Source organism: Gekko japonicus, unplaced genomic scaffold, assembly GCF_001447785.1.
Source record: "Gekko japonicus isolate JY-2015 unplaced genomic scaffold, Gekko_japonicus_V1.1 scaffold3813, whole genome shotgun sequence".
In the NCBI taxonomy this organism is placed as follows: Eukaryota; Metazoa; Chordata; class Lepidosauria; order Squamata; family Gekkonidae; genus Gekko; species Gekko japonicus.
In genome coordinates this window covers 82,093-93,349 of record NW_015167657.1, presented here as the reverse complement: position 1 = coordinate 93,349, position 11,257 = coordinate 82,093, and the positions used below count along the sequence as shown (strand labels likewise).

At 44.0% G+C, this 11,257-nt stretch overlaps 1 protein-coding gene across 2 annotated transcripts in view; it reads left to right on the top strand.

Moving 5' to 3' along the window:
• The window catches only part of SNAP47 (synaptosome associated protein 47kDa), a 57,383-nt gene continuing 46,126 nt past the window's right edge, over window positions 1-11,257 (top strand). Inside the window, exon 1 of one of the 2 annotated variants that reach the window (XM_015414113.1) lies at window positions 1-68. Coding sequence is in view for 1 of the 2 variants with exons in the window: in XM_015414112.1 (XP_015269598.1) it covers window positions 8,509-8,557 (49 nt within the window). In the remaining variant the exon portion in view is untranslated. Of the gene's footprint in view, window positions 69-8,480; window positions 8,558-11,257 lie in introns of those variants that run through there. The other variant, XM_015414112.1, reaches the window with a different exon arrangement.

Below are 11,257 nucleotides of genomic sequence, written 5' to 3'. Positions count from 1 at the left end.
CCCCCCGCAACATCCAGTCCCCTGAAGAAGTACCAGCTGCCCTCTCCCCTTCTTATTTCCAACCTAAGGTAAGAAAACAGGAGTCGAATGGGATTACTTTGGGGTGGGCTTCCCCTGTGGCCCCCACACCCCTTGTGGAATGGGCCTACCTGAAGGCTAGAGGGCCATCTGTGACAGTAATGCTGATTCTATGAACTTAGGCAGCAGATCATGAGAAGGGAGGACTGGAAGGGTTCCCTCAGTGCTTAGTTCTCCTGGCCCTTTCCTACACGCCCAGGGAAACGCTGATGACCCCTTTGGGGTCAGGAAGCAATTTTTCTCCAGACCGGTTTGGCTAGGGATCCTGGAGGGTTTTGGTTGTTTTTTTTTTGCCATTTTCTGGGCATGGAACACGGGTCACTGGGGTTGTGAGGAAGAGGCATTTGGCAATTTTCTGCATTGTGTGTGTGTGTGTGTGTGTGTGTGGGATGGACTAGATGACCCTGGAGGTCCCTTCCAACTCTTTGATTCTAGGGGGTCAGGAATTTTCCCATGCACCTGATATTCTGCAAAATGTAACAGACTTGCTTAGGAGGGCTTTTCTTTAAAGGGCTATGTGACATCTTCTTTATTGGGGAGGACTAGTTTCACTTTAAAAGTGTTCTTTATTTTGTTTTACTGGGTATATAAGGCTGCCACCAGGAATTTTTAAGGACTTCCGAACCTTTATGCTTCTACTTCTGTTCTTACTGGTTAGGTAGACCGAGTTCAAGGCCCACGAGGGACTATGTGGTCCTGGGAAGTATTTCCTTCAGAGCTGGTATACTTAAATGAAAGAGGATTTATTAAAATAAAGCATGAATATGAGGGTACTACAATGTAACTAGTAATGTGTAAATACTGAACGATTGCTTGGTGTATCACACACAATCTGCTCCCTTGCTGACAGGGATCTTTCAGGTAACTTTGTAACACTTTCACTCAAGGTCATATATGTTCACTGTTTCTCTCCAGGACATACAGTCTTTCCTATAAGTTGTCTTCAATTAAACTTTCATTTATTTTTCTCTATTCTCTCAGCCTTCCTTCTGTTTCTCACTGAACTAACTTATTCCACACAGGACTGCTTCTCACTTCTTTCATACACAGAACTTCTGAACTTATGGACTGTCAAACCTGTAACTGTAAAACCTGACTGACATACATACTCATCCACTCATTTTCACTTCCAAAACCCCTCCCCCTCTCTGTCAACCAACAATCATACCACACTTGCCTCTCTCAACCACTCTAGTCTACTTAATACAGCCATGCAACCAAACTTTTAAAGACACACACACACACACACCAAAATAAGGAATCCTTACAGGCTATATCAAAATATGAATCAGGAAGGTGATTGTATAAAATAAATGTGTTTGTTACCTGTTTGCTGTGCTTATTATCTTGCTCTTGCAGCTTTGTTTTTAAACTTAATATCATTTTCTTTTAACATATATTTGATCCTTGTGCTTTGGAAGACTGCTGTGATCCTACTTTTGTTACATTGCTTATTAGATGTTGCAGTGTATTGATTGCATTGACCAAGGGTCCCCAACTTGTTGCCGAAGGGAGGTATGGTACCTACCAAGTGCTCTGAGAAAGTGGACAGGGCTAGTTAGGGACTTTGCCCAGCAAGTACAGGAATAAAGAAATGGCTTGGTGCAGTTTGTTGTTTTGGATGTGAGAAACTGTTGACATAACCCTTATTTCCCCTGTACAGACCTTAATTTATCTAAACTTATCTCTTTAGTCTCAGAAAAGCAGCAAGAAAAAAACCCACACTATTAAAAAACGTATTCAAATGAAAAACCTATTCAGCACTAAAAAGTGCTTCCTTTGAAGTAGAGATGTGGAGGCCTGGGAAAAATTCGGGGAAAAAACGGGTTTTTCCCGTTTTTTTCCTGAAGCCTTTTTTGTTTTCCCCCGAAAAATTGGAAAAATTGAAAAAAGAAAAGAAATTGATTATGGAACGTTTTATTTTAACATGATGAGTAAAATATTTTAAGATAAGGTGTTCAAATATTTTCCAAATAATTTCTAAAAATATATATATATGGTATCAGATTGATCTAATTTCTGTGCACTGAGGACAAGCAAGTCCTGGGTTACAAACTGAACTCTCCAATGCAAGAACAAGATGCATTTCTTCCTTTAGGAGGTGCTATTGTCAGAAGAAAAGAAAAAGGTTTCAGTTTTGTTTTTGCATGTGGGAATTTTACAAATTCTGTTTGTAATAATTGTTTGGGTACACTATATTTTTAATATGCTAGTTGTGATAATTTCATGCCAAGTAAAAATGTCCATAGTAATATTTTATGTTCCTAAAGTAACAGAATGACTTTCAATCTAGAAAAGACAAAAGAAATGCTGATGTAGCATTTTTTCAATTTTTCCAAAAAATTCCGTTTTCCCCCCGAAAAAAGTCCGTTTCCCCCCCGAAAAGAACTGGAAAAAACCCGGGGAGTTTTCCGAGCTTCAAAATTTCCGGAAATTTTACATCTCTACTTTGAAGTCCGCTTGGTAAACCTCAATTGGTACACAATGCAGCAACAAAACTCCTGTCTTGGATTTGCTGCTTGGAACAGTGCTGCATCAACTGAATTGGTTGCCTGTTTGCTGCTGTCCCCAATCCACAATGCTGCTTATTACTCTTAAAACCCATCTATACCTCGGGCTTGGCCCATATTCTCTGGGTAAGTTCCCATGCACCAGCTACCTTTCCCAGACATCCTCCATATGGTGTTGTCTTATAGCTATCATGATGCCAAAAGCTATGTTATGGGATATTTCTGTGGTTGTTCCAATACTTTGGAGTAGCCTGCCATAGTGGGTGTGGAGGTTGCCTTCACTTGCTGTATTCAGGAAGGCATGTGACAACTTTATTCTAGAGAACATTTTGTAGTTTTTTTCTATCCTTCAGCATATTTAGCTGCACTCTTTTTTATTATTCCGTGCTCCCCCCCCCCAAAAATGTGCATTTTAAAAATCTTAGTAGTAGACTACTATGTTTCTGTGTTCTTGCATCTTTGGTGTTGCATTGTTAGCCACCTTAAGCCTGAGGAGATGCAGGGGATTTAAATATGTTAAATAAAACGGCTCTAGAATAAAACCATTTTACACATCTGAATGCAGCACATGAAGGGAGCCCACACAACCACTCTAGTAGGTCCCCTTAGAGGAATGGAGCTACCACAGAGGCAGCCTGTGTCCTCACTCATGCCAAACAGGCAGTTCTATGAAAAGATAAGCGTTCAGGCTCTCTGAGGAACATAACTGGCACACGGGAACATATCATATATAAGTGCTGGATGTTTTCTGTTATTGTTTGCAGCTGTTTTCCAGGCTAAAAAGGCATCTACTGCACTTTTTCTTTTACCATAGAGTTTTTATTTATAAGTTAGATGTATAAATCGTTCAATCCCTGAGTGCTCAAGGCTATGAGCGATGAACAACAATAAATACATATTTGAAATGCCTGAGAATGACAAACTGACATTGGAGATGAGAGCTGGAACAGAATGGACTTTTCAAAAAACTTGGAAGAGATTTTATGACTGGTATAATATAAGCGTAATGATGGAAATTTGAGAGCACAGAAAAGAGAAAGCTAGTAAAAGAGACAATGAGTTTAGAAACGGAACAAGTAGATAACTCGAATGATAAAAGGGTTGGAACACTTTGCCTATGAGGAAAGGTTAAAGCACTTAGGGCTCTTTAGCTTGGAGAAACGATGACTGAGGGGAGACATGATTGAGGTTTATAAGATTATGCATGGGATAGAGCAGGTAGAGAAAGAGGTCCTTTTCTCCCTTTCTCACAATACAAGAACTCGTGGGCACTCCATGAAATTGCTGAGCGGTCGGGTTAGAACGGATAAAAGGAAGTCCTTCTTCACCCAAAGAGTGATTAACACATGGAATTCACTGCCACAGGAAGTGGTGGCGGCTACAAGCATGGGCGGCTTCAAAAGGGAATTAGATAAGCATATGGAGCAGAGGTCCATCAGTGGCTATTAGCCACAAGGTATAGCTAGGGGCTCTGGGGCAAGTGATGCTCTGTCTTCTTGGTGCTTGGGGGGGGTCAACAGTGGGAGGGCTTCTAATGTCCTGGCCCCACTGGTGGACCTCCTGATGGCATTGGTATTTCTGGCCACTGTGTGACAAGGAGTGTTGGACTGGATGGGCCTTTGGCCTGATCCAACATCCATCTTATGTTCTTATGTAATTGAAGAATAGAATATGGAATGTAAGCCTCCTGTTATATGTTTTATGTTTGTTAGTGTTATGCGTTGTTTGTTTTTCATGTATGTTTGTAGTGAACTGTGTCCCCATCTCATGGGGGGGGGGTTAGGTGGGAGCATAGTTTTTTTGGGGGGGAAGGAAGGAGTACCAGCCCGGATGATACTTGGCACTGTCCTCAACCAAAGGCCTGGCAGAACATCTCTGCCTTGCAAGCCCTGTGAAACTGCATAATGTCTCACAGGGCACAGATGTTATTTGCAGAAATTTCTTACTAGGGCCTGGTCGAGGACAAGCAGATGTCTTTTGGGCTGGGGATCACCAGTAAGTTCTCAACAGAGCATAACACGTTTTGGGGGACATAGCAGAGAAGGCGGTCCCACAGGTATGCTGGTCCCAGGCCACCTTAGGCCTTTGAGGTCGGGACTGAAGTCTTGAACTTGATCTGGTACTCCCCTGGAAGCCAGTGCAGCTAATGCAGCACAGGTCGAATATGTGCTTGGTTGCCAAAATACAAAAAAGTTCCATGTCATTGGCGACCGTTGCTGTGAATGCTGGCCCAGGCCTTTCCTCAGCTGCTCGTAAGTTCCCATGCTGACCAACTGATCATCCGCAGGGGGGGCAACGGCTGGGGTTGGGGGATCCCCCAGCAGGGGCCTGGCAGCCCGGACAAGCTATCCAGCTAGATCCAGGTGGTCAGCTGTGTTGGTATGAAGCCGTAGAATAAATCCAGAGCCCAGTGGCACCTTTAAGACCAGCAAAGGTCTTGAATAAACCTTTGTTGGTCATAAGAACATAAGAGAAGCCAATGTTGGGTCAGGCTAGTGGCCCATCTGGTCCAACACTCTGTGTCACACAGTGGCCAATAATACCAGGGGCCATCAGGAGGTCCAGCAGTGGAGCCAGGACACTAGAAGCCCTCCCACTGTTGCCCCCCCCCCAAGCACCAAGAGTACAGAGCATCCCGTGCCCCAGAGTCCCTATCAGTGTTCCCTCTAAGCTGAGTTACTGTGAGCTACCTCACAGTTTTTTAGCCTCCAGCCTACACAATTTTGTCTTAGCTCAGGAAGGATGGCTCCAGACCAAACTAATTTATGCAGTAGCCAAGTTGCTTGCTCACAACTTTAATGCCAGGAGCTCACAAAGTAGAATTTTTGCTCACAAGACTCCACAGCTTAGAGGGAACATTGGTCCCTATATATACACCTTGTGGCTAATACCCACTGATATGCTTATCTAATTCCCTCTTGAAGCCGTCCATGCTTGTAGCTGCCACCACCTCCTGTGGCCGTGAATTCCATGTGTTGATCACTCTTTGGGTGAAGAAGTACTTCCTTTTATCTGTTCTAACCCGACTGCTCAGCAATTTCATTGAGTGCCCCACGAGTTCTTGTATTGTGAGAAAGGGAGAAAATGACTTCTTTCTCGACCTGCTCTATCCCATGCATAATCTTATAAACCTCAATCATGTCACCCCTCAGTCGTCGTTTCTCCAAGCTAAAGAGCCCCAAGCGCTTTAACCTTTCCTCATAGGGTCTTAAAGGTGCACCTGGATTCTAAACTGCCCAGCCATCATTGAAACTTCATGTAATGGTTAAACTGGTGGTGAGAAGTTTATTTGTTTGTTTTTTCCTGTTAACTGCTATGTGATGACATGGTTGTAAACACAACAAACCTTAAACTAGAAGGTTAGCACATGTACTGTGATGTGAGCTTTTGTGATGTATCTGATGAGGTAGTGTTGATGAATCTGATGACTGTGTTGCTTGCGAAAGGTCATACAAAAACAAAACGTGAGAGAGAGAGAGAGAGAGAGACCAATTCATAGGTCAAAAGGAGGACAGTCTCCAGGAATTGTTGTGGACAGTTTGTCCATGTATTTACAGATGTTTCCTGACTCATTCTGAGGCCAGGGTCTGTCGGGGAAGATTTGGGGTGGAGGGCTGGGGCTCAGTGGGAGAGCTTCTGCTTCGCATCCAGAAGTTCACAGGTTGGGTCCCTGGTGTCGCTAGTTCAAAGGATCCGGTTCTAGGTGATGTGAAAGACTTCTTCCTGAGATGTTGGAGGATCACTGCCATTAGAGTAGACACTAGACAGTACTGTCTCTGACAGATCAGTGGTTTGACAAGTGTTTGTTTCCCCAAAATAGTTTTTGTTTTTAACTTTGGTCATAGACATAAAAATAGTTTTTCTTTTTAACTTTGGCCGTAGACAAAGTGGAAAAGAAGTACGGTAGCCTTGTCAGAGAGAGATCACAACTGCTTCTCTGCTCCCCATTGTCCCCACTACAAGCAGCTTTTCTCTGTTCGGAATGGACCACTTTTGGATGTAATTGTGTGTAAAAAGAAGACACTACCCTGTTTCCCCGAAAATAACACCTACCCCAAAAATAAGCCCTAGCAGGATTTCTATGCATTTGTGGTATAAGCCATAGTGTGTCTTCTTGAGAAAAAATAAATATAAGACAGTGTCTTATTTTCGGGGAAACACGGTAGTGGTGACACCATTATGATATATCGTTGATGGTCTGGAAAGGCCTGGCTGCTTTTCTGGATACAGCTTATGGTTCAGTGGAGGAAAATATGAATGGCTTTGAACAGGTAGCATCTTTTTGTAGACAGCAGAACCGGGTTTGATTCCCCGCTCCTCCACGGGCAGCCAGCTGGGTGACCTTGGGTCAGTCACAGGTTCTCTCAGAGTTGTTCTCTTGGGCAGTTCTCGAAAGAGCTCTCTCATCCTCACCTACCTCACAGGGTGTCTGTTGTGGGGAGGGGAAGGGAAATGCATCTGTAAGCCGCTCTGAGACTCCAAGTGAAGGGCAGGGTATAAATCCAATCTCTTCCTCCTCCTAGTATGGCACAGTGGCTGATGCAGGGGTCCCCAACGTGGTGCCAGTGGGCGCCAGCATGCCTACCAACACTTTTCCAAGTGTTTTGAGAAAGTGGGCAGGGCCAGGCAGCGCTCTTGTCTGCCAAGACTTCTGATCAGTATTTGGATATTTGATTGGCTGTGTGTAGATTTTTTCCAAAAACATTGTAATGGGAGCAGCCACCACCACAACACAAGGATCTCCATTGTGTGGCTGAAGGTAAACCGTGGCAGCCCCTTTGTGGCTGCGCCCACCAATGTTCCCTCTAAGCCGTGGAATCTTGTGAGCAAAAATTCTACTTTGTGAGCTAGTGGCATCAAAGTTGTGAGCAAGCGATTTGGCTGCTGCATTAATTAGTTTGCTCTGGAGCCCTCCTTCCCGGGCTAGGACAAAAATGTGTGAGCCGGAGGCTAAAAAACTGTGAGCTAGCTCACACTCACTCAGCTTAGAGGGAACACTGGAGCCCACCATGCTGTATCAGAATTCCAAATGTGTCTGCAGGTTGAAAAATGTTGGGGAGCCCCGTGCTAAAGATTGGGCTGTGATCTAGAAAGTCACCAGTTCAGATTTCAGGCAGCCACTCACTAGGTAGCATTAGGTATCTCCGCCTCTGTCCCCCTGTCTGTAATCTGGGGATAATAGTGCTGGCCTTCAGTGCCAGGCTTTCAATAAGGACTTCTGTGAAGTGGTTTGAATGCTGAAGCGCTACACAAATGCGATGGTGTTTTGTGTCCAATGTTCCCTCTAAGCTATGGAGTCCTGTGAGCAAAAATTCTACTTTGTGAGCTACTGGCATTACAGTTTTGAGCAGGTAGTTTGGCTACTGCATGAATTAGTTTGCTCTGGAGCCCTCCTTCCTAGGCAAAGACAAAAAAATTGTGAGCCAGAGGCTAAAAAACTGTGAGCTGGCTCACACAAACTCAGCTTAGAGGGAACACTGTTTGTGTCATCTGCTGTGTATGGCTTCATTGCATCTTTTTTAGCATACAAAGTGAGCGTTTGTGGGACTTCCTTTCTCACCAGGGACCCACAGGATCAGATTTTATTACATGTTACAGGTGTTGTAGTCGTAAGTCAAATGTTTGTGGCATTAACAAATCATTTGTGTACTGAGGTGGTGGATAGCTCACAGGTGAATCATGCAGTCCACAAGTATTTAACATTTGGCATTTTCCCATGACTTTTCCTTGAGTCGTACATTGGCAAGCATCTTCCTTGCAAAAGATTTTTTCCCCCCTTGGATTTATTTTTTTTGTTCCATAGATTCCCCCTCCCCTTTTGGGTACCCAGTGTATTGATCCATTCGGAAATTATTGGGGCAATTTATGTTTTGCCCTGAAATCACGAGGCTTCGGTTGCAGACTGTATAAAACTTAAGGGATGGCAAATATGAGGTTGTCTGAAGATCCTGGATCCACAAACAGAGAAGGTAAACTGGGTAGCATCGTTAAGTAAATACAATAAATTGTGCAGAGAGGCTGGAGTGGCTAAAAAAAAATCATAATATACAATTCTGCTTTTTTCGAGGGGGCAGAATGGCTGTGTGTGTTCACGAGAACTGTCGGCTCAATTTACGCAAGAGTATACCTTGCTTGAGTCCTCCGTGCCTGAGCACAGGTGGCAGAATTCTGATTCTGTTAAAAACCACCATGTGTGAGATTGTATGGAAGTTCGAACAATAATGGCGCATTTCTGAATGAGAGCCAACTTTTTATTCTTGTAATCAAGTAAGGGACATGTGTATGTCAACCAGTCCTTTGTCCAGATGAGGGTATACTGGACAATGTTGTCAGTGTAGAGATTTGAAGGCCCCCCCCCCAAAAAAAACCCCAGGAATAATTGGAGGAGTGATTTCCCCCCCCCCTGATTATTGTTTCTGTTTTTTCATTGGAAAAATTGAGATTTTGGTAAACTTTGGGGGAAAGAACACTCATAAAATATTTTCTCTTTTGGAATGAGAGTAATGCTTTTTAAAAACAGTGTTGCTTGCTCAGACTGTTGTAGTACAAATAGTTTTATCCAAGACACGTTTCTGCATTAGATAATGATTCTTGTGAATTCTTTTGTTAGCTATGCTGCCATGATAGTTCAGGAGGCCATAGGCTTCCCTTTTCGGTGTGCTAATTACCACTGCATTCCTTCTGTGCTTCATCTCTGCTGTAACGCTGTTATCTCTAAGATGCGCAGGTGGTGTAGTGTCTGGAGCTTTGGGAAAACTGTGGGAGCTTCTGTTCTAACGGTCTGGGGCTCCTTCTCCCGCGCGCGGGAATATGGCTAATTGGCCTATGGAAGGGGCGTGTGTGCATATGAATGCCCTATATCCCATTATGCTTGTAGGGGCGACGCCATTCTTAACAGTGCTTCTGTTAATGCATCTATAGCTCTTCAATAAAGTATAACCTTTCTGATAAGCATGTACTCGGTTGTTGGCTGTGGAACCTGACATTTAGTCATATACAACGTATACAACATATTTTCAAATTTATGTACATTGTTCAAATGTGACTAATTTTGTCCAGAAGTAATGTGCTGTGGTGTATATGAAAATACGCTATTGGAAGAGGTCAGCATTTTCAATATCACAGAATTTAATTAGCTGTCCAAATATGCTGCTGTGTTTATGGTAACTGTAGGAGACATTTTAAATCAAAGTAATACTTTTACCTTTAGTACAAAAGTTGTTTTATATATTTTCCGTTTTTTTAGATTATTCCTGCCTTTCTGGCAGCAAAAACTAAGAAATATATTTATTGCTGTTTTACCATCAAGTCACATCTGACTTACAGAGATGCCATGAAGTTTTCAAGGCAAGAGACATTCAGAGGTGGTTTGCCATTGCCTGCCTCTGCATCACAACCCTGGTATTCCTTGGTGGTCTCCCATCCAAATACTAGCTAGGGCTGACCTAGCTTAGCTTCCAAGCTCTGGCAAGATCGGGCTATCCAGGTCAGGACAGTATATCCTTAAAGTAGCAGAAAGTGCAGAAGAGTGCAGTTTTCTCTCTTTCAGGTACTGGGTGTGTTCAAACTTTTACTTGTGAAAAGCTAAGGCATCTGTTCCTTTTGAATCCCTTAATGTGATAGACAAATAGTACAATGCATGTTTTATTACAAAACATTTATACTCCATAAGAACATAAGAGAAGCCAGTGCTGGCTCAGCCCGATGGCCCATCCAGTCCGACACTCTGTCACACAGTGGCCAAAAATACCAGGGGCCTTCAGGAAGTCCAGCAGTAGAGCCACCATTCATCATGGTTCGAAGTGGCTTACAATAATGGTTAAAAACATTTTTTCCCTGAAAATAAAACACCATACCCCAATTTTTCCCCTCCTTACCCCCCTTAAAATACTCCTCCCTCCAAGCCGCTTCCTATCTGCTGTGACAACACTGATTGTACAGATTGGGTAGCCAGCACTGAACCTGTCACATTCTGTAGATTTGGTCGTTGCATTTGAGAGCCTTCTGGGCATTGCTCTCTGTTCAAATAAGCGACAATGTCCTAGCGCCACCCTTCACTCACGCTGTGATATGGAAATATAATGAAATTGTCCTTGACAAGCTGTGATGTTGTCAGCAGGCTAGTGAGGCATTCGGTTACTGTGCTAAAGCACTTAACATTGCAAGCGCAGGATAAGCCGTTGCACGGACAAACGTGGCTTCTTAAATGCATCTGGCAGTTAGTATGGGCTTGTAGAGGTGAAGTGAAGGGGTGCTTGCAGTGGATAATTGGTCGGGGCGGTAAACGGTGTTCCCTCTAAGCTGAGTTAGTGTGAGCTAGCTCACGGTTTTTTAGTCCCCGGCTCACGCATTTTTGTCTTGGCTCAGGACAGATGGCTCCAGAGCAAACTAGTTTATGCAGTAGCCAAGTCATTTGCCCATAGGGATCCCAAGTCCCCCCGGGGGGCGGGAAAACCCCTGCCCCAGAGGCCCATTCCCTGGCACCGCCGGATCGGGCCCTGGGGGGAACTCCTCCACAACGTGCACGTCACCAGGAAGTGACGCGGGCACGCTGGGGGCGGGGCCACGGCCATACAAGGGAAAACTTATGGTTTTCCCTTGTATGGTCGTGGCCCCGCCCCCAGCGTGCCCGGCATCATGACGTCACTTCCCTGTGATATGCATGCGGT